Genomic DNA, 22,429 nt, shown 5'->3' with positions numbered 1-22,429 from the left:
CTTAGTTCTCCTAAGCTTTACCCATCATTGAAGGAAAGAAAAGGACGCCCGAGGGATATGGGAGGCATTTGCCCTCTTCTGGCCAGCTCTGTGACCTCAGGCTAGTCACATCTCCTTTCTGGACTTCTTATCTCTCTGTACTTAGCAAGCCACTTGGTTTTTGGTTCCCATCTTGCCTGCCCTAGATGGTATTGCTCCTCCACCCCCAGGCAGCTGCAGTGTTAAACAATTACCCTGATTAGTTATTGTTGTTGTGTTGTTTGTTTGTTTTTGAGACAGGTCTCACTCTGTCACCTAGGCTGGAGTGCAGTGACATGATCTCAGCTCACTGCAACCTCAACCCCTGGACTCAAGCAATCCACCCACTTCAGCCTCCCAAGTAGCTGGGACTACAGCCATGCGCCACCACACCCGGATAATTTTTGTATTTTTTCTAGAGATGGGGTTTTGCAACATTGCCCAGGCTGGTCTTGAACTCCTGAGCTCAAGCATGCCACCTGCTTCAGCCTCCCAAAGTGCTGGGATTACAGGCAGGCAGGCACCACTGCACCTGGCTCTGGTTTTTTGTGTTTGTTTTTTTCTTTTAGAGGAAGGGTCTCGCTCTGTTAACCAGAATGGAGTACAGTGGTGCAATCATAGCTCACTGCAGTCTTGAACTCCCGGGCTCAAGCGATCCTCCCACCTCAGCCTCCTGAGTAGCTGAAACTACAGGCACGTGTCACCACGCCTTGCTAATTTCTAAATTTTTTGTAGAGACAGGGTCTCACTATGTTGCCCAGACTGGTCTCTAATTCCTGGCCACAAGTGATCCTCCTGCCTCAGCAGGTCAATGAGGGCTTCCAGTTTCAAGTTGTATGTGATTCATCCTCAACAAATGTGGTAGGATGGACCTATTTTCCAACTCCAGAGATGGATTCAAGGTGGCTCAACTTTGCATATCCAATTTTACCCATTCAAAGAATAGTTATATACATTGTACCATGTATCAGGAATATAACAGAGAGTAACTGTTTGCTCTTTCACCACTATATTCCAAGAACCCCATATTCTGCCTGGCACATAATAAACACTCAACTCATATTTGCAGAAGGAATAACTAGATTTCATACAAGGTTCTTTTCAAGTCAAATGCGAATAACGTTTTAGACGGGACCTTCCAATGCCTATGTGCACTGTCCTTGGCTCTGAATTATTGTTGTGCAAGAGAGCACTGTTGATCCTTCAGAATCAACAAGCCTTTCACATGCCTGTCACAGGTTTTTCTTTTTCTTGTTTTACCAATTTTGTTTGTTTGTTTGTTTGTTTGTTGTTGTTATTGTTTTGTTTTGCTTTTGTTTTTTATTTGTTTTTATTTTTTCTTTTTTTTTGAGACAGAGTCTCGCTCTGTCGCCCAGGCTGGAGTGCAGTGGCACGATCTCGGCCCACTGCAAGCTCCGCCTCCTGGGTTCTCGCCATTTTCCTGCCTCAGCCTCCTGAGTAGCTGGGACTACAGGCGCCTTCCACCATGTCTGGCTAATGTTTTTTGTATTTTTAGTAGAGACAGGGTTTCACCATGTTGACCAGGATGGTCTCGATCTCCTGACCTCGTGATCTGCCCACCTGGGCCTCCCAAAGTGCTGGGATTACAGACATGAGCCACCACACCCAGCCCCAATTTTTTTTAAAATTAAAATTGTTGTCAGCTCACAAGCTTTCTAAAAACAGGCCATGGACCCAGCATGGCTGTAGTTTGCCAAACCTTGCCTTGAATCAGTACCATCCAATAGAACTTTCTGCAGTGATAGAAAATGTTTCTATCTGTGCTATTCAGCACAAAGCCATGTGTGATTACTAAGCTTGAAGTGTGGTTAATGTAACTGAGATACCGAAGTTTTAATTTTATTTAATTTTAATTTAAAAAGCCACTTGTGGCTGCTCCATATTGCACACTACTTTTTAAAATTATTATTTGTATATATTTAAGGGGTACAAGTACAATTTTGTTGCATGGATTTATAGCCCAGTGGGGAAGTCTGGGCTTATTACCTGAATATGTACATTGTACCCATTGAGTAATTTCTCATCATCCACTCTCCTCCAGTCCCCAACCCTTCCAAGTCTCCACTGTCTATTATTCCACTCTCTATGTCCATGCCTATGCATTATTTAGCATTGACATGTCTATGCATTATTTAGTCAAATACATGTGCTATTTGACTTCCTGTATCTGAGTTGTTTGACTTAAGATAATGACCTTCACTTCCATCCATGTTGCTGCAAAAGACATGATTTCATTCTTTTTTATGCCTGGGTGGTATTGCATTGTGTGTGTGTGTGTGTGTGTGTGTGTGTGTGTGTGTGTGTGTGTGTAGAGAGAGAGAGAGAGAGATCACATTTTCTTTATACAGTCCTCCATTGATGGGCACTTAGGTTGATTCCATATCTTTGCTATTGTGAATAGTTTTGTGATAAACACACAGGTTCAGGTGTCTTTTTGACAGAATTATTTATTTTCCTTTGTGTAGATACCCAGTCGTGGGATTCCTGGATCAAATGGTAGTTTCATTTTTAGTTCTTTGAGAAATCTCCACGTTTTTCATAGAGATTATACTAAATTACATTCCCACCAACAGTGTGTAACAGTTCACTTTTCTTGCATCCTTTTTAACATCTGTTATTTTTTGTCTTTTTAGTAACAGCCATTCTGACTGGCGTAAGGTGGTATCTCAACATGGTTTTAATCTGTATTTCTCTGATTATTAGTGATGTCGAGCATTTTTTCATATGCTTGTTAGCCATTGGTATGTCTTCTACATCTTTAAGAAGCTGGCTATGGGCTGGGCGCAGTGGCTCACACCTGTAATCCCAGCACTTTGGGAGGCCGAGGCAGGCGGATCACGAGGTCAGGAGTTAAAACCCAGCCTGGCCAACATGGTAAAACCCTGCCTCTACTAAAAATACAAAAAATTAGCCAGGCATGGTGGTGCGCCTGTAATCCCAGCTACTCAGGAAGCTGAGGCAGGGGAATCACTTGAACCCAGGAGGCGGAGGTTGCAGTGAGACTAGATCACATCATTGCACTCCAGCCTGGGTGACAGAGTGAGACTCCATCTTGAGAAAAAAAAAAAAAGAAGTTGGCTATAACAGGGTTGTAGAAGTAGAGGAACCAGTAACCCTTCTCGCCATGCCCGATGATGGCTTTACATCCCTATCTTCATGGAGTTTATGCTGTCGTGAGGAATAACAAGAACAGGCAGTTGTCAATTATAAATTATTTGATATGAACCTATTCATACATGGGTGTGGTCATCAGGGAAGGCTTCCTGGAGGAAATGACATTGAAGGTGAATTCTAAAAGATGACGATAAAACCACCAAGGGAAGGAGAGCTTAAATGTGTTTTTAGGCAGAAGAAAAAGCTTTTGGGTGAAAAATTTAAAACTTAGAGAGGTCCCATCAGTTTCCAACTGCGATGATCCATTCTCTCCACCACTGCCCTTGGGCCCAGCCCAATTTAGGTCCACCATGCCCAGAGGCATGAATTTAACTTACGACACTCTTGTGGTGGAATAATGGCTTTGGGCTTATGTAACCATGTGTCATTTTTTTAGAGATACAAATTGAAATATTTGGGGTGAGATATCATGGTGTCTACTGGCCTCTAAAACTTCAGTGAAAACATTTACTTTCACTGAAATGTCAATAAATCATAAATTGGATGTATATGTTTTAGTTGAAGGAAATATAAACCACTAAATCTAGGTGATGAATATTTATTATACTCTTCTCTCTGCTTTTTTGTACGCTTGTAAAATTGTATTTAAAAGAATAAGACACACTCGGCCGGGCGCGGTGACTCACGCCTGTAATCCCAGCACTTTGGGAGACCGAGGTGGGTGGATCATGAGGTCAGGAGTTCAAGACCAGCCTGGCCAACATGGTAAAACTCCATCACTACATACAAAAATTAGCCGGGCATTTTGGCGGGCACCTGTAATCTCAGCTACTTGGGAGGCTGAAGCAGGAGAATTGCTTGAACCCGGGAAGCAGAGGTTGCAGTGAGCCAAGATCACGCCACTGCACTCTAGCCTGGGCAACAGAGCAAGACTCCATCTCCAAAAAAAAAAAAAAAAAAAAAAGACACACTCACATGCACCCTCCATTTCTTTCATTTCTAGGGTATTCTCCCAACAGAAATGAGCCCTTAACTGGGAATTCTGGTAAGTCTCAAAGAAGCCCCAGCCCAGGGTAGGGAGGGGGTAGCCTGATGGTGCTTTGCCTTGTCCAAGAGCACCAGGCACACAGAGTCTTGGATGAGGATCAAAGTTGCCAACCCATGGCAAAGACTATTGAGGCATGGTAAAGGGATAGCAGGGATCCTGGCTTGCTGGGGGCCCAGTTTTTGGGGGCATCAGAGGCATGAGGTGTTGAGCCACTAAGCTCTCTTCCCCAGGGCTGTGCCCATCTTCAGGCCACATAGGGTCCAAGAAGGAGCCCTGAGACGTGGCAGGAGGTGGCTCACCCCAGCCCTTGTCTCCCCAGACCTTCCCTTCTGGGCTGTCATCCTCATCGGCTTGGCAGGACTCCTGGGACTCATCACATGCCTGATCTGCAGTGTCCTGGTGAGCAAGGAAGGGTTGCTTGTCTTCTTACAATTGGGTTGTAAGAGTTCTTAATATATTATAAAACCATACTATACTATACACAAGTCCTTTGCTGGATATATGTTTTGCAAATATTTTCTCCCAGTTCACAGAGTGGCTTTCCTATTTTCTTTTTATAATTTTATTTTTAATTAATTCACAAATAATGAATGCATATATTTAGGGGATACAATGTGATGCTTTGGTATATGTACAATTATGGAATGACTCAATCAAGCTAATTAATATGTCCCTCACCTCTCATACTTATTATTTCTTTGTGGTGTGAACATTGGCAACCTATACTCTTAGCAATTTTGAAATCTACATTATTATTAACTATAGTTACTATGTTGTGCAGATCTCAAAAACTTCACAACCTATATGCTGATTACAAGATATTGAGAGAAAAAGTGATTGCAAAGAGTGTAAATAAAATAATGTAAGAGGGAAAAATGTAACAAAATTAGTGGTTAGGGAAATGTACACGGAAGTCACAATGAGAGGCCACTTTTCACAAGAATGGATAAAATTGAAAAGATTGACTATAACAAGTGTTGGTGAAAATGTGACAGAACTGGAACTCTCATAAACTGCAAGTGGAAAATAGCTTGGCCATTTCTTTGAAAATTACACACACCTACCGTAAGACCCTACCATCCCACTACTAGTAATTTATCTAAGAGAAATAAAAACATATGTCTATATGAAGACTTGTACACAAGTAAATGTTCATAACAGTTTTGTTTGTAATAGCCAAACTCTGAAAACAACCCTAATGTCCATTAACAAATATATCCTGACAATGGAATATTATTCAGCAACAAAAAGGAATTATTAATACATTAATAAATTATACAGCAACACGTATAAATTGCAAAATAGTTATGCCTAGTGAAAGAATCCAGATGAAGAAAAGAGTACATGCCATATGATTCCCTTAATAGACAAATTCTAGAAAATACAAACTAATCTGTAAGGACAGGAATCAGATCAGCGGTTGCCTGGGAATGAAAATGTGTTTGCAGTGGCAGGGAAAAAGGAATTGTAAAAGAGCAGGAGGAAAGTTTTTTTGTTGTTTTTTTTTGTTTTTTCTTGAGACAGAGTCTTAGTCTATCGCCCAAGCTGGAGTGCAATGGCATGATCTCAGCTCATTGCAACCTCTGCCTCTCGGGTTCAAGCGTTTTTCCTGCCCCAGCCTCCCAAGTAGCTGGGATTACACATGCGCACCACCACACTCAGCTAATTTTTGTATTTTTAGTAGAGATGGGGATTTTACCATGTTGGCCAGGCTGGTCTCGAACTCCTGACCTCAGGTGATCCACCCGCCTCGGCCTCCCAAAGTGCTGGGATTACAGGCGTGAGCCACCATGCCTGGCCAGGACGAAAGTTTTGGGGATGATGGATGGATGTTCCTTATGTTGACTGTGGTGACGATTCAATAAGTTATGATCAGAACTTATCAAAACATTCACTTTAAATGTGTGCAGTTTATTTTATGTCAGTTATGCCTCAGTTAAGCTGGACAGGTGTTGAGGAGGAAGGGAGGGAGAGAGGGGGCTGAGATCAGGACCAAAAGCCAGAGAGAAAGAGACTGAGAATGAGCTGAGAGAGAAATGATATTTAGACAGAAGACAGGCGATAGATGATTGATAGTTGATAGATGATTGGTGGATAGCTGATAGGTAGATGATAAATAGATTATTTTTGATAGATAATTGGTAGATAATAAATTGGTAGGTAACAGTTGATAGATATTGATAAGTAGATGATAAATACATGATTGATGGATGACAGGTGATTGATAGATGATTGATGGATTATAAATAGCAGATGATTGAGAGGTGAGAGATAATTGATGGTTATTGATTGGTAGATAATTGATTGACAGGTAGATAAATATTGATAGCTAGATGATAGATAAATAGATCATTGGTAGATATGTGATATATTGATAAAGAAATTCAGGGGCAAGAGGAGAGAGAAATGAAGGGGATATCGGAGGGGGAAAAATTTTTTTAAACCGAGAGTGAAACAAGGAGACAGAAGAAAAGAAAGTGGTGAAAAGAGGAAAAGAACTGAGGGAGAAATTAAATGAAACAATGAAGGGAGACAGAGGAAGCATAAGGCCTCTGGCTTTGGCCATATTCTCACCCCTGTGGTCTCCTCTCCCTGGACGGCTGACCAGTCCATTCTCACGCCTCCTCCTCACCCTCATAGGTGACCACCCACCGGCGGAAGAAGGAAGGAGAATACAACGTCCAGCAACAGTGCCCAGGCTACTACCAGTCACACCTAGACCTGGAGGATCTGCAATGACTGGAACTTGCCGGTGCCTGGGGTGCCTTTCCCCCAGCCAGGGTCCAAAGAAGCTTGGCTGGGGCAGAAATAAACCATGTTGGTCGGACACAGTCTCTGAGCCTTCCTTGACGTGACCCCTGACTGGTTCATGTTGGACTAAGAGAACAGTCTTCCACCTTCGTGAAGTCCCAAAGGCAACTCTCAGTTGTGTGTTGTGGTTTCGCACCATGTCATCCCTTGGGAACACCAGAATTGGTGAAAATGATTGTATTAGGCTGTTCTTGCACTGCGATAAAGAAATACCTGGCCGGGCACAGTGGCTCACACCTGTAATCCCAGCACTTTGGGAGACCCAGGCGGGTGGATCACTTGAGGTCAGGAGTTCAAGACCAGAGCCTGGCCAACTTGGTGAAACCCTGTCTCTACTAAAAATACAATAATTAGCCAGGCATGGTGGTCCACGCCTGTAGTGCCAGCTACTTGGGAGGCTGAGACAGGAGAATCACTTGAACCCAGGAAGCAGAGGTTGCAGTGAGCCAAGATCATGCCACTGCACTCCAGCCTGAGTGACAGAGCGAGATTCTGTCTCAAAAAAAGAAAAAGAGAAAAAAAAAAAATACCTGGCCAGGCTCGGTGGCTCACGCCTGTAATCCTAGCACTATGGGAGGCCTAGGCAGGCAGGTTGCTTGAGCCCAAGAGTTCGAGACCAGCCTGGGAAACATGGCAAAATGCTGTCTCTACAAAGATTTTAAAAAATAGCCAGGCATGGTGGTGCGTGCCTGTAGTCCCAGCTACCCAGGAGGCACAGGTGGGAGTATCACCTGAGCCTGGGAGGTTGAGGCTGCAGTGAACTGTGATTGTACCACTGCACTCCACCCTGAATGACAGAGTGAGATCCTGTCTCAAAAAAAAAAAAAAAAAAAAAAAACCAAAGGAAAAAGAAATACCTGAGACTGGGTAATTTTTAAAGAAAAGAGGTTTAATTGGCTCACAGTTCTGCAGGCTGTACAGGAAGCATGATGTCAGCATCTGATCAGCTTCTGGAGAGGTCTCAGGAAGCTTCCAATCATGGTGAAGGCCAAGGGAGGGCCAGCATGTCACAAGAGAGGGCCACCATGTCACATGGCCAGAGCAGGAGCAAGGGAGAGTTGGGGGGAGCAAAGGTGCCACACAGTTAACCAGATCTCACAAGTACAGACTCCCTGTTGCAAAGGCAGCATCAAACTATGAAGGATCTGCCCCTATGACCCAAGCACCGCCTACCAGGCTCCACCTCCAACACTGGGGATTACAATTCAACATCAGATTTGGTGGGGACACATATCCAAACTACATTACTGATGATATGGACAGGAGACAAGGAAATACTGGGTAGAAGAGGGAGGTTCCCCAGCAAAGGCCCCACCCTCAAGCCTGGAGACCTGTGGCCCTAAATGGGAACAGACAATCCTGTTTTCATGCCCCAAAGTCACCTTTTGGCCCACTATGCCCCCCTATCCTGTACCCATATAAACCTCAAACCCCAGGCTCCACAAGCAGAAGAATGGCAGAACGACACAGCAGAGAGAAGAGAAGGAGCATCTGAATGCCAAAAGGAGTTCAACTGGGGACAGTCAGAGAGGAGACTAGCCACTGGACAGCCAAACTCCAGGGGAAGATCATCTTCCCACTCCATCCCCCTTCCAGCTCCCCATCCATCCCACTGAGAACCACCTCCCCCATTCAACAAAACTCTGGCATTCATCCTTCAAGTCTATGTGTGACCTGATTCTTCCTGGATGCTGGACAAGGACTTGGGTACCAAGAGGGCACTGAGCTGGTTAACACTTAAGCCATCCACAGACAGCAAGGCTAAGGAGCACACTGTAACACACAGCCACTTGGGCTTTGGGAGTTGCAGTCTCCCACCCGTGGACACTGCCATGGGGCCAGAGCCCAGGGACACTGGCCCTGGCTCCTGCACCTGCCTGTCTGTGTGCTCCCCATCCCATAAGGGGTTTGAGTGCACCCAGCAGCCAAACAGATGAGCCACACCCCTGTCGCATATCCTGCAAGGGAGCTCAGGGAATCCTCCTGTTTCACTGATACAGAAATTGCCATCATGGAGGCCGGGCACGGTGGCTCACACCTGTAATCCCAGCACTTTGGGAGACCAAGACAGGTGGATCACCTGAGGTCAGGAGTTCAAGAACAGCCTGACCAACATAATGAAACCCAACTCCACTAAAAATACAAAAAAATTAGCTGGGTGTGGTGGTGGGTGCCTGTAATCCCAGCTACTCGGGAGGCTGAGGCAGGAGAATCACTTGAACCTGAGAGGTGGAGGTTGCAGTGAGCTAAGATCGCACCATTGCACTCCAGCCTGGGCGACAGAGCAAGACTCCATCTCAAAAAAAGAAAAAAGAAATTGCCATGGTGGAAAATCAACATTCCACTTCAGTGTAAGGTCTCCCACCTTTGTCACTCAGTACACACCCACCCTTGACTCCTATACCAGCCATCACACCCATCCTGTTCCTTTATATTCCCACATCCCTGACCCCAAGAAACCCTGGCAGTTGCAAGTTTCTCTTCCACTATTTCATTCTCTGAAACTCAAATGCACCAGAATTTCCAGATTAGTGTTCCCTGGGTGGCATATTATCCATCTCACGGGTCCTCTACAATGGGAAGTAGACCAAGAAGACATAAACGGGTCAGAAATGGTTCTATGGGCCAGGCACAGTAGCTCAAACCTGTAATCCCAGCATGTTGGGAGGCCACGGTAGGAGGATTGCTTGAGGCCAGGAGTTAGAGACCAGCCTTGGCAACATAATGAGACCCCCATCTCTACTAAAAGAAAAAAATAGCTGGATGTGGTGGCACACACCTATAGTCGCAGCTACTAGGGAGGCGGAGGCAGGAAGATCCCTTGAGCCCAGGAGGTTGAGGCTGCAGTATGATCGTACCACTGCACTCCAAGCCTGGGCAACACAGTGAGACCCCATCTCTAAAAAAAAAATAGAGTGCAATATCTATATTATTTATAGCTTCCCTAAAAATTTGTTATTTTAAAATTTCATCTTTTCTGCTCTGTGCTTCCACGTGGTAATCATGTGTGTCCTAGAATGTGGGGATTTTTTTGGTTTTGTTTTCTTTTGTGTTTTGAGATGGAGTCTCACTCTGTTGCCCAGGCTGGAGTGCAATGGCACGATCTCAGCTCACTGCAACCACCGCCTCCCAGGTTCAAGCGATTCTCCTGCCTCAGCCTCCTGAGTAGCTGAGATTACAGGTGGGTGCCACCATACCCAGCTAATTTTTGTATTTTTAGTAGAGACAGGGTTTCGCCATGTTGGCCAGACTGGTCTTGAATGCCTGACCTCAGGTGACCTACCCACGTTAGCCTCCCAAAGTGCTGGGATTACAGGTGTGAGCCACTGCGTGCAGCCTTAGAATGTGTTTTAATGTTTTGTTTGCTTGAAAACAAATACCAATAGCCTACATCCAGTCTATATGACTTTTTTTAGATTCCACACGGAAGTGAGGTCAATGCATCATTTTCTATCTGTGTCTGACTTAATTCACTTATCTTAAAGTCAGTAGGCAGTACTCAAGATTATAAAATTATTCAGTGCTTTGTCCTCATCATCACAGGATAAAGCCTACCCAATCAGAATTGATTATTATTTTTGTGAAATATCCCAGTGGATTCCAAAATAATATTTCAGGAAAGAGTTTTTTATATCTACGTTCTCAAATAAGCTATCTAACTCTAGTTATTTTTCTGTTCTTGATTGCCCATTATTTCAGAGTTGCATTTAATGAAATACCAGACTTTCCCTGATTCTCTAAGTCTATATGTGTTTGAAATTTGAATCAGGAAAGTCGACACAATTTGAGGGATAATAATATCAAGAAAAACTTTTCAGGCCGAGCGTGGTGGCTCACGCCTGTAATCCCAGCACTTTGGGAGGCTGAGGTGGGCCAATCACTAGAGGTCAAGAGTTCGAGACCAACCTGACCAACATGATGAAATCTCATCTCTACTAAAAATACAAAAATTAGCTGGGTGTGGTGGTGGGCACCTGTAATCCCAGCCACTTGGGAGGCTGAGGCATGAGAATCGCTTGAACCCAGGAGGCAGAGGTTGCAGTGAGCCAAGATCGCACCACTGTACTCCAGCCTGGGCGACAGAGTAAGACCCCTGTCTCAAAAAAAGAAAAGAGAGAGAGACTTTTCAGTGTTAAGAATCTAACAATGCACCACCGTTCTGCTTGTTGGGGATACGAGTTAAAGTCTACTTGTCTACTTGCCTGATCAAGCTTATTGAATTATTCCAGTCCTCTATCATTAATTTGCTTTTGTTTGATGGATTTACCAGTTTCTGAGATTGATGTGTTAAAAATGATAGAATACTGGCCAGGCATGGTGGCCCACACCTGTAATCCCAGCATTTTGGGAGGCTGAGGTGGGAGGATTGCTTAAGTCTAGGAGTTTGAAACCAGCCTGGGCAACAGAGTGAGACCTTGTCTCTGCAAAAAATAGAAAAAATTAGCCAGATGTAATGGCATGTGCCTGTAGTCCCAGCTACTCAGGAGGCTGAGGCAGGAGGATCACCTGAGTCCAAGAGTTCAAGACTGCAGTGAGGTTTTGTTTGTTTGTTTGTTTGTTTGGGTTTTTTGGTTTGTTTGTTTTGGGGTTTTTTGTTTGTTTTGGTTTTTGGTTTTTGTTGTTGTTGTTGTTGTTTTTTGAGATGGAGTCTTGCTCTGTTGCCCAGGGTGGAGTGCAGTGGGGTGATCTCGGCTCACTGCAACCTCTGCCTCCTGGGTTCAAGTGATTCCCCTGCCTCAGCCTCCCGAATAGCTGGGACTACAGGTGTACATCACCACACCCAGCTAAGTTTTGTATTTTTTGTAGAGACAGGTTTCACCATGTTGGCCAGGTTGATCTTGAACTCCTGATCTCAAGCAATCCACCCATCTTGGCCTCCCAAAGTGCTGGGATTACAGGCATGAGGCACCGCACCTGGCCTGCAAGTGAGTCATGATGGCACCACCGCACTCCAGCCTGGACTACATACATACATACATAGTAAATAAAAATGAGAGTATAACATGAAAAAGAAAAAATCTCCTTTCCCTGCCCACCTGAAACCCAATCTCTCACCTCAAAAAGAAATTATTGTCTTTATTCCCTTGTGTCACACAAAGGAGTGTAATTTTTTGTTTTGTTTTGTTTTGTTTTTGAAACAGAGTCTCAATCTGCCACCCAGGCTGGAGTGGAGTGGTGCAATCTCGGCTCACTGCAGCCTCTGCCTCTGGGTTCAAGCGATTCTCCTGCCTCAGCCTCCCGAGTAGCTGGCATTATAGGTGCCTGCCACCATGCCCAGCTAATTTTTGTATTTTTAATATAGATGGGGTTTCACCATGTTGGCCAGGCTGGTCTTGAACTCCTGGCCACAAGTGATCGCCCGCCTCAGCCTCCCAAAGTGCTAGGATTACAGGCATGAGCCACCGCACCCTGTTCTGAGCTTACTTACTTAGGTGCTCTTAGGTGCTCACCCAGCCTAATTTTTTTTTTTAAGTATTGGCATATTTTAAAGTTTCAAGAGCTTAAAGCAAAAAAACCTCATTGTGGACACTGCAAAGAGATGTTAATAAAGGATTACACTTTATTTCATCTGCACTATCTTCCCTTTTTTTCTTAGCGTTTTTCAGGACAGCCTTCTTGGTCTCTCACTTTCTCTGCCTCAGCGAGTCCATCCGCAATCAGTGCTATTGCGAGTCTCTCTCTGACTGTCTTCACTTTCCCTTCCTGTTTCCTGATATCTTCCTCAGTGACCAGAAATTGTTTGCAGAGGAGCTGCGAGATACCCACTCCCTCTCCAGGAATTATCTCCACCGCATCTGAAGAGCAGGCAAGGTGGGGCATGGGGCAGGAGTGCTCCAGACCACTGGCAAGATCCTCCAGCAGAGATCCACCTGTGTAACTAGGGACAAGTTTTTGCAAGGTATTGGCAAGATCTAAAGTGCTTAAAAGTTCTCCTGCACTGCTGTAAGCCTGGAGTCCCTGCAGTCTCCTCTGCCAGCAGACCTGCTGAGGCTTCTCCAAGCTCTCCTCCCATTGATGGTATCTGACCTCATTGCCAGGATGGGGTGTAATTCTCGTTACTGGCCTCTTGAATGTGTAACTGGACATTCTCAGAGGGATTGAGGTGCTCAAGCCAGGATTTGATTTGCATTGGTTTGCACAGTCACGTTGCTTCCTCTGTGAACTCTTGGCCATCACACTTCTTTTCCTCTTACACTGTTAAAATAAATCATGAAACGGGGTCAAATTGATCAATGAAGCCTGCCTTCTCAGAACAAGGATCTCAGCTGTTCTGGACTTTCATCCTTCCTCTCTCCCTCTGGGGATAGGTCTGACCTGCTTCCTGGGACATCATCAGGCAGATTTGAGTCAAGCACAGAAAGTTCAAGGTCAAAATCTCCTTCATCATCCTGCAAACCCCCTCCTTGTTTGAGTACTATTTTATTCTCTTTCTGCCCTTGTCACTCTTAAATACTCAAGTCCTGATACTCCCTCTCATGACAAATATGACAGTCTTTTTCTAAATCTCAAATCTTGCCTTTTTTTTTTTTTTTTGTCCCACTCCGTCACTCAGGCTGGAGTGCAGTGGTGCAATCACAGCTCACTGCAGCCTTTACCTCCCCAGGCTCAAGTGATCCACCCACCTGAACCTCCCACGTAGCTGGGACTACAGGCTTGCATCACCATGCCTGGCTGTTTGTGGTTTTTGTAGAGACGAGGTTTCACCATATTGTCCAGGCTGGTCTGGAACTCCTGAACTCAAGTGATCCACCCACCCTCGACCTCCCAAAGTGCTGGGATTACAGGCATGGGCGACCGTGCCCAGCCCAAATCCTGCCATTCTTATGCATTACTTGACTATTCATCTGGTTAACACATTGACCTCTTGGTTTGCACAGTTCCTGCAGCTTGTAAGTCAATAATGAAATTATCAACTGCTCTGCTCTTCGAGCCTTAATCCCACACCCCAGACATTTTCAGCAACCCAAACAGCCATGCTCAAAAATAAATAATTCTGGCCCAGCACAGTGGCTTACATCTGTAATCCCAGCACTTTGGGAGGCCAAGGCAGGCGAATCGCTTGAGGTCAGGAGTTCAAGACCAGCCTGGCCAACATGGTGAAACCCCATCTCTACAAAAAATACAAAAATTAGCTAGGCATGGTGGCGGGCACCTGTAATCCCAGCTACTCGGGAGGCTGAGGCAGGAGAATAGCTTGAACCCGGGAGCTGGAGGTTGCAGTGAGCCGAGATCGCACCCCTGCACTCCAGTCTGGGTAACAGAGCGAGACTGTCTCAAAACAAATAAATAAATAATCGGAAAACTTATTCACCCACTATAAATTTCTGATTTCCAGGTTTTTTAATTCAAATGCCTATACCATAGATACTTGTTCTTGATGAACATACCTTGAGGAACAAGTACCTGTGATTTGGGTATTTGAATTACTCCGGACCTCCGTATCTTCACCTTCCTCTCTCTCCTCTGATTCCTAGCACTCTTGGATTCTGTGGTCTGCGACCTCAATATTTCCCTTAGAGGCCGGGCACGGTGGCTCCACGCCTGTAATCTCAGCACTTTGGGAGGCCGAGGTGGGTGGATCACTTGAGGCCAGGAGTTCAAGACCAGGCTGGCTGGCCAACATGGTGAAACCCCATCCCTACCAAAAAAAAAAAAAAAAAAAAATTAGCTGGGTGTGGTGGCACACACCTGTAGTCCCAGCTACTCGGAAGGCTGAGGTGGGAGAATCACTTGAACCCAGGAGGTGGAGGTTGCAGTGAGCAGAGATCACGTCATTGCACTCCAGCCTGAGCAACAGAATGAGACCCTGTCTAAAAAAAAAAAAAAAAAAAATTTCATTTAGATTAATCCAAAATTCCTTACCATTTATCATACCTGCCTTGTAAAACTTCAAACTTGGAAGGTCCCTGTTCTCTGTGACGCCATGGCTACCGCCGTCATATGATCACTGCTGAAAAAAGAATCACGTGACATGACGTCTTAGTGCCACTATAAATAACAAAATATTCTCCATCAACTGGGAAGAATCCATCATGCGTAGAAACTTTATTTTCTGTGTATGCACTGTCATGTTTACTCCTTGATTTTCCCCAAAACCTGTTGCAAAATTTTCTCCAGCTTTCTTTTTTCCTCATAGATATTTAATTCTCCTTAACTTACCTGATGGTTCCCAAAGACGTTAGTTGCCACATCTGCAAATATCCCTGATAAGCATTGAATGTTTCCAAATTTCCTTTAATTGTATTTAAAGAGATTTCCTGCCAGGCATGGTGGCTCACACATCTAATCCCAGCACTTTGGTAGGCTGAGGCGGGAGGGCCACTTGAACACAGGAGTTTGAGACCAGTCAGGGCAACGTAGGGAGACCCCCATCTCTACTAAAAATTAAAAAGTTAGCTGGGGGTGATGATACATGTCTGAGGTCCCAGCTGAGTGAGGGAGGCCGAGTGAAGAGGATAGCTTGAGCCCAGGAGGTCGAGGTTGCAGTGAGTGGCAATCAGGCCACTGTACTCTAGCCTTGGCAACAGAGCAAGACCTTGTCTCATAAATACATAAATATATTTCCTTTAACCACCAAGAGTGATCTGAGCCTCATTCCTTCTTCCTTTTTGTTAATTTTATGCTTCCAATATTGCAATGTAACCTTTGTATCATCTGTTTTTTTTTGTTGTTTTTTTTTTTTGAGACGGAGTCCCGCTCTATAGCCCAGGCTGGAGTACAGTGGGATGATCTGGGCTCACTGCAACCTCCGCTGCCTGGGTTCAAGCAATTATCTTGCCTCAGCCTCCCAAGTAGCTGGGATTACAGGCACACACCTCTATGTCCGGCTAATTTTTTGGTATTTTTAGTAGAGATGGGGTTTCGCCATGTTGGCCAGAGTGGCCTCGAACTCCCGACCTCATGATCTGCCCGCCTCAACCTCCCAAAGTGCTGGGATTACAGATGCCCCCATATCTTTAACTTCTGTTTTTCTACTGAATCCCTTCTTCGGCATTTAAACATGTTCAAGTTTCTCCTAGCTACACAGACACTCCTCTCCTAAACTTCCTGGGACCCCCTCCTTCACCACTACTGTCTATCCCTTCCCCTTAGCTATGAACCACTGAGAAAAGATCATCTACATCTATGTCTCCTATCTCCTCACCTCCAGCTAAGTCCTCAGGCCACCCCAAACTTCTGTTTTCCTTCACCGTTCTCAGCGGCTTCTGTTGCTAAGGCCACAATGACCCCTTTGTTGTTAGATCCCAAAGGAATTCTCATTATTCATCTGACATGACTCTTGAAGTGGAAAGCTTTGAAGTATGCTTCGAACAACCTGGACATGTGAATCTTACTTTACAGCTGTGAACCCTAGAAAATCTAAATATGGCCAGGCACGGTGGCTCACACCTGTAATCCCAGCACTTTGGGAGGCCGAGGCGGGCAGATCATGAGGTCAGGAGATTGAGACCACCCTGGCTAACACAGTGAAACTCCTTCTCTACTAAAAATACAAAATATTAGCCATAATATTAATACAGGTGGGTGTGGTGGCGCACACCTGTATCCCAGCTACTCAGGAGGCTGAGGCAGGAGAATGGTGTGAACCTGGGAGGCGGAGCTTGCAGTGAGCCGAGATGGCGCCACTGCACTCCAGCCTGGGCGACAGTGCGAGACTCTGTCTCAAAAAAAAAAAAAAAAAAAAAGAAAAGAAAAGAAAAAAAAGAAAATCTAAATATGGGGCAAGTACATCTGATAACATTCAACTCGCAAATTGAGATGTGCCATCAGTGGAAAGTACGAACTGGATTTCTGGAACTCATTACAAAAAACAAAAATCATTTAAAAGGTCTCATGTGGAGTCCTAATAAGATAAGTAACCAACAACAAGGAAAGGGCCCCTGGTTGGGGGAGAACAATTGTTCTGAGAGATGGCTAACTGCAAACAACCCACTGGCATGACATTCTGTTCCAAAAGACCTCGGTCTGCACATAGTCCCAGCAACACGACCTTATCTGCACACCTCACATGCACATAGCCGCCTCCAGCACGACCCTATAAAATCCCCTCCAACCTCTGCCTCTTTGCAAATGGCCCCTTCTCTTCTGTGCTGCCTGTTGCATCCTTGCAACCTATCTTCATATCTTCTCTAATAAATCTGTCTTTCTTTACCTACGACTGTCTTGGGAAATTATTTTACCACCAACAATGCCAGCCCCAGCCAGTCGCACCTAAAACGTCTCAATAATTTTTACATTGATTGCATGCACAAATGAGAATATGTTGGCTATCGCAGGTTAAAATAGACTTTTAGAATTCATTGTGTGTGGCATGCCATCTGTGGCTGAGGTGCTATATTGGTGCTTATCTAGGAGTTATCACCAGACAGCCTGTGTTCTGTGCATGCTTGGTTGTTTGCAGAGTTGTATAGCCTTCAAAACATTTACTATCTCAATATATCCATGTCCTCGGGAGAGGGTTAGGCAATATGCAGTTTGTTTCCATGGGACATCTCCATCCTTAGCAATTCCTTTGGGGATTATTTGACACCTGTCATTTCCACAGGTGGCCTTGCCCTGGAGGAAGGTGATAGTGGGGCTGCTGATCTTTTTTTTTTTTTTTTTTTGAGATGGAGTCTTGCTCTGTCGCCCAGGCTGGAGTGCAGTGCAATGATGCGATCTCGGCTCGCTGCAACCTCTGCCTCCTGGGTTCAAGCGATTCTCCTGCCTCAGCCTCCTGAGTAGCTGGGACTACAGGTGTGCACCACCATGCCCACCTAATTTTTTGTATTTTTAGTAGAGACGGGGTTTCACCATGTTATCCAGGATGGTCTTGATCTCTTGACGTCATGATCCGCCCGCCTCGGCCTCCCAAAGTGCTGGGATTACAGGCATGAGCCACCGTGCCTGGCCAGGGCTGCTGATCTTCTGGGTAGAATTTCAGCCTTGCTGTCTCCTGTGTATAAGGAACTCTGCCTGCTCCATCTTGGTCCCTTCCAGTTGTTTCACTTCAAGTTTCTTTACCTCCTTCTCTTCCTTACTAACCAAAATATGAAATGAAATATTTCGTAGCAATTATTTTATGCGTCATCTGGTTAGGTGGAAGCTACTAGTTGTTTTTACTCTAGCAGAATTAGGGTAGCCGGAAGTGACTATCAGAGTATAAAGTATCCTCAGATCTCAGGTACTCTGTGGGGAAAGCAAGAATTTGTCTTGTCCATGAGGCCAGTGTGAAGGGTAAGGGTCTTTATCCCTGTCACAAGGCTTGAGGCAAAACTTTGCACTCTGCCTTCTGCCCTCCAGCCAGAGAAGTTTCTAGCCACCCCCATTCGAGGCAGAAAGGGTCCAGGCATTATGTGGTTGTCAAGCCCTGGAATTTTATATTCCTAGACTTTGTGGGTTACAACATGGATACACACTGCCGACTTCATTCCGCAGCCAGCTTCTCACATCTAACAATATATCCTGACTGTAATTTAATATAACTAAATGTACATTGACATTGTTGTTTTAAGGCCCATGAATGTCATTTCATACGGCTACACCAGTACTTATTTTGCCATTGTTACTAATCTTTTGTCATATTAAATAGGAGGTAGATGATCAATCCTTTTTAACAAGGTTCAAACATTCTCTGATTTAGATCATTGTAAAATTGCTGGGTTGATAAATATGCACATTCGTACAGCTTTGGGTATATGTTACCAAGTACCTGCTAAGAAACTGGTACTTATCAATGCTGCTAGCAGAGGGCGAGGTCATTCATTTCTTCATGTCTTGACAAACTGGCCATTTAAAATGTTTTGCATTACTTGAGAGGCACAAACATAATGCCATTATTTTAATTTATGCCTCTTTGCTAATTAGAGTATTGGGCAGTTGTATGTATTTGTAAAGGAGTGTGTGGTTCATAGCCTTTGTCTTTGATGATGTTTTTACTGGCTTGTTCATCTTTTGCTTATTTATCCAAAATATTCTTTATGTAATAATGATATGAGCCCACATGTCATAGATTTTTACAATTATTTATCCCCAGTTTGTTTTGCCATTTAATAATGTGATGGTGTGGAAAATTAAGATACACTTAAGCTGGACACGATGGGGTCATGCCTAAAATCCCAGCACTTTGGGCAGCCAAGGCAAAGGGATTGCTTGCGCTCAGGAGTTCGAGACTAGCCTCTGTGGTGTGGCGAGTCCCTGTCTCTATAAAAAATACAAAAACTAGCTGGGCGTGGTGGTGCACGCCTGCAGTCCCAGCTACTCGGGAAGCTGAGGAGGGAGAATGACTTGAGCCCAGGAGGTCGAGGCTGCAATGAGCCATGTTTGCACCACTGCACTCCAGCCTGGGTGACAAAGCAAGATCCTGTCTCCAGAAAAAAAGAAAAAAGAAGAAAGAAGGAGGAGGAGAGGGGAGGAGGAGGAGGAAAAGGAAGAGAAGAAGGAGGAGGAGGAAAGAAGAAAGAAGAAGGAGGAGGACAAGGAGGAGGAGGAAGAGGAAGAAGAGAACTCGCATTTTGTAGTATTTTACTTTTTCCACTTTTCTTCTATTATTTTGAGGAAGAAGCACTCATATTTATGTAGTATTTTATTTTTCCACTTTTATTCTCTTATTTTGCCTAACTGAAGAATTTATGTGTATAATTCTACATTTTTTAAATAAAAACTTTATTGAGCTACCATAATATTCAACCTTTTAAAGTGTACAGTTCAATGGTTTTTAGTATAGTCACACAGTTGTGCAATCGTCACTACTATCTAATCTTATTTTCATCTAAATTGAAATCCATACCATTACCCACTTCCCCTCATTTCCCTTTTCCCCAACATTTGCCACTAATCTATTGTCTCTTTGGATTTTCTTATCCTGGAAATTTTATTTAAATTGAATTATACAAAATGTGGGTTTTTTATGAGTGGCTTCTTTTACTTACCATAATGTTTTCAAGGTTCATCCATGGAATATGTATTCTGTTTAATGGATGAATAATAATCCATTGTGTGGATATACCACATTTTATTTATCCATTCATCAGTTGATTGATATTTGGGACATATGAAATTTTGGGCTATTATGTATAATGCTGCTATGAACATTCATGTACAAGCTGTCATGTGAACACGTTTTCATTTCTCTTGGGCATATACTGGAAATAAAATTGCTGGGTCACGTGGCAACTCTATGACTTTTTGAGGAACTGCCAAACTATTTTGCAAAGTGGGTGCACCATTTTACAATCCTGACAGCAATGTATAAGAATTCCAATTTCTCCTTGTCTTTGCCAATCTTTGTTATTGGCTATCTTTTTAATTTTAATTATCCCAATGGGTGTGAAGTAGTATTTTATTGAAGTTTTGATATTAACTTCCCTAATGATTAATGGGGCCGAGCATCTTTTCATGTATATATTTGCCATTTGTGTATCTTCTTTGTAGAAATGACGATTCGAACTCTTTGTTCATTTTTCAGGCTGGGTGCAGTGGCTCACACCTGTAATCCCAGCACTTAGGGAGGCCGAGGTGGGCAGATCACTTGAGGACAGGAGTTCAAGACCAGCCTGGCCAACATGGCAAAACACTCTCTCTGCTAAAAATACAAAAATTAGCCAGGCGTGGTGGTGAACGCCTGTGGTCCCAGCTACTTGGGAGGCTGAGGCAGGAGAATCGCTTGAATCCAGGAGGCAGAGGATGCAGTGAGCCAAAATGGTGCCACAGCACTCCAGCCTAGGTGACAGAAGGAGACTCCACCTCAAAAAAAAAAAAAAAACAAAAAACTATTTGTTCACTTTTAATTGGGTATCTTTTTATTGCTGAGTCGCAAGCCTTTATATATTTTGAATACAAGTCATGTATCAGATAAATCATTTGTAAATGTCTTCACCCAGTCCATGTTTGTCTTTTTTCTTGATGGTGTCCTTTGAAGCATCAATGTTTTTAATGTTAAGTCCAATTTATATATTTTTTCTTTTGCCACCTGTTTTTGATGTCATATCTAAGAAACAATTGCCTAACCCAAGATCACAAAGTTTGACACCTATGTTTTCTTCCAAGAAGTTTATAGTTTTAGCTCTTACCTTTAGGTCTATGATCTATTTTGAGCTCACTTTTGTACATGGTGTGAAGTAGAGGTCCAATTTCATTCTCTGTTTTTTGTTTGTTTCTTGGTTGTTTGGTTGTTTTTTGGTTTTGGTTTGTTTTTTTTTTTGACGGAGTCTCGCTCTGTTCTCAGGCTGGAGTGCAGTGGGACGATCTCGGCTCACTGCAATCTCCACCTCCTGGGTTCAAACGATTCTCCTGCCTCAGTCTCCCGAGTAGCTGGGACTATAGGCGCCCGCCACCACGCCCAGCTAATTTTTGTATTTTTAGTAGAGACAGGGTTTCACCATGTTAGCCAGGATGGTCTCGATCTCTTGACCTCGTGATCTGCCTGCCTCAGCCTCCCAAAGTGCTGGGGTTACAGGCATGAGCCACCACGCCCAGCCCAATTTCATTCTTTTGTATATTGGCATCTAGTTGTCCCAGCACAATTTGTTGAAGAGAACAGTCTTTCCACAGTGAACTTTCCTAGTATATTGAATTTTGAACTTGTTCATTTTTGCTTAAACTTCCTTCAGCCACCTGAAAATGGATATTTTTGGGAAGCAGAGATCTAACTATTTTTTTCTGAAAGGACACGTGCATGAAACAATATCATTCATTGAAAGTATTTCTTCCTGGCTGATTTTAAATGTTACCACTCTCTTACATAAAATTTTTTCCCTTTGCACTTACCAGTATCTTTTTTTGTTTATGGTTTTTGGTTTTTGTTTTGTTTTGTTTTTTGAGATGGAGTCTTGCTCGTCACCCAGGCTGGAGTGCACCGGCTGCAATCTCGGCTCACTTCAACCTCCACCTCCTGAGTTCAAGCGATTCTCCTGCCTCAGCCTCCCAAGTACCTGGGATTACAAGGCATCCGCCACCACACCCGGCTAATTTTGTATTTTTAGTAGAGACGGGGTTTCACCATGTTGGCAGGCTGGTCTCGAACTCCTGACCTCAGGTGATCTGCCTGCCTCGGCCTCCCAAAGTGTTGGGATTACAAGCGTAAGCCACCAGGTCCAACCAGCACTTAGTGGTATCTAACGCACCAACCCACCATGTATTCTATTTATCACATTCACTGTTCACTTCTCCTGCCCAACTCACAACTAAAATGCACGTTCTCTGAGGGCAAGGACGTTTACCTATTTTGTTCAGTCTATATCCATGGTGTATAAAACAGAGACTTGTGTGGGGGGGAGGTAATAGCATTTATTCCATGAATATGACTACGGCATAAACACATACACACACATACATGTCCACACTATATCTGGAAAGATAGAGGAGAAAATTATTTTTGCCTCTGAGCAAAAGAACTGAAAGACCGTGGTGGGAGAATATTTGACTGACTTTGTACCA

The 22,429-nt window shown here is 44.0% G+C and overlaps 2 protein-coding genes across 6 annotated transcripts in view; one reads left to right on the top strand and one right to left on the bottom strand.

Moving 5' to 3' along the window:
- The window catches only part of MUC16 (mucin 16, cell surface associated), a 239,107-nt gene extending 231,245 nt beyond the window's left edge, over nucleotides 1–7,862 (top strand). For all 3 annotated transcript variants that reach the window (XM_063599829.1, XM_055102885.2, XM_014342466.5), the window contains 3 exons: nucleotides 4,157–4,198; nucleotides 4,521–4,600; nucleotides 6,842–7,862. In XM_063599829.1, coding sequence (XP_063455899.1) covers nucleotides 4,157–4,198; nucleotides 4,521–4,600; nucleotides 6,842–6,940 — 221 coding nt within the window. In that variant the 3' untranslated portion in view covers nucleotides 6,941–7,862. The remainder of the gene's footprint in view (nucleotides 1–4,156; nucleotides 4,199–4,520; nucleotides 4,601–6,841) is intronic.
- Nucleotides 7,863–11,196: 3,334 nt separating this feature from the next.
- Nucleotides 11,197–18,249, bottom strand: MBD3L1 (methyl-CpG binding domain protein 3 like 1). 3 transcript variants are annotated; one of them, XM_057300547.2, is made up of 3 exons: nucleotides 16,158–18,249; nucleotides 14,876–14,963; nucleotides 11,197–13,207 (listed from the first exon to the last, which is right to left on the bottom strand). In XM_057300547.2, exons 2-3 carry the CDS (start codon nucleotides 14,876–14,878, stop codon nucleotides 12,605–12,607), a joined length of 606 nt encoding a protein of 201 aa, XP_057156530.2. In that variant the 5' UTR covers nucleotides 14,879–14,963; nucleotides 16,158–18,249; the 3' UTR covers nucleotides 11,197–12,604. The 3 variants fall into 3 exon arrangements, with proteins under 3 accessions (XP_057156530.2, XP_057156529.2, XP_054958971.2); XM_057300546.2 differs by having other exon boundaries at nucleotides 14,876–18,249; XM_055102996.2 differs by lacking the exons at nucleotides 14,876–14,963; nucleotides 16,158–18,249 and having other exon boundaries at nucleotides 11,197–14,018.
- Nucleotides 18,250–22,429: the final 4,180 nt, after the last annotated feature.

The sequence above is a fragment of the Pan paniscus genome, chromosome 20 (assembly GCF_029289425.2).
Source record: "Pan paniscus chromosome 20, NHGRI_mPanPan1-v2.0_pri, whole genome shotgun sequence".
NCBI lineage: Eukaryota > Metazoa > Chordata > Mammalia > Primates > Hominidae > Pan > Pan paniscus.
Note: the sequence above shows the minus strand (reverse complement) of the source record. Positions and strands in the feature narration are given on the sequence as shown.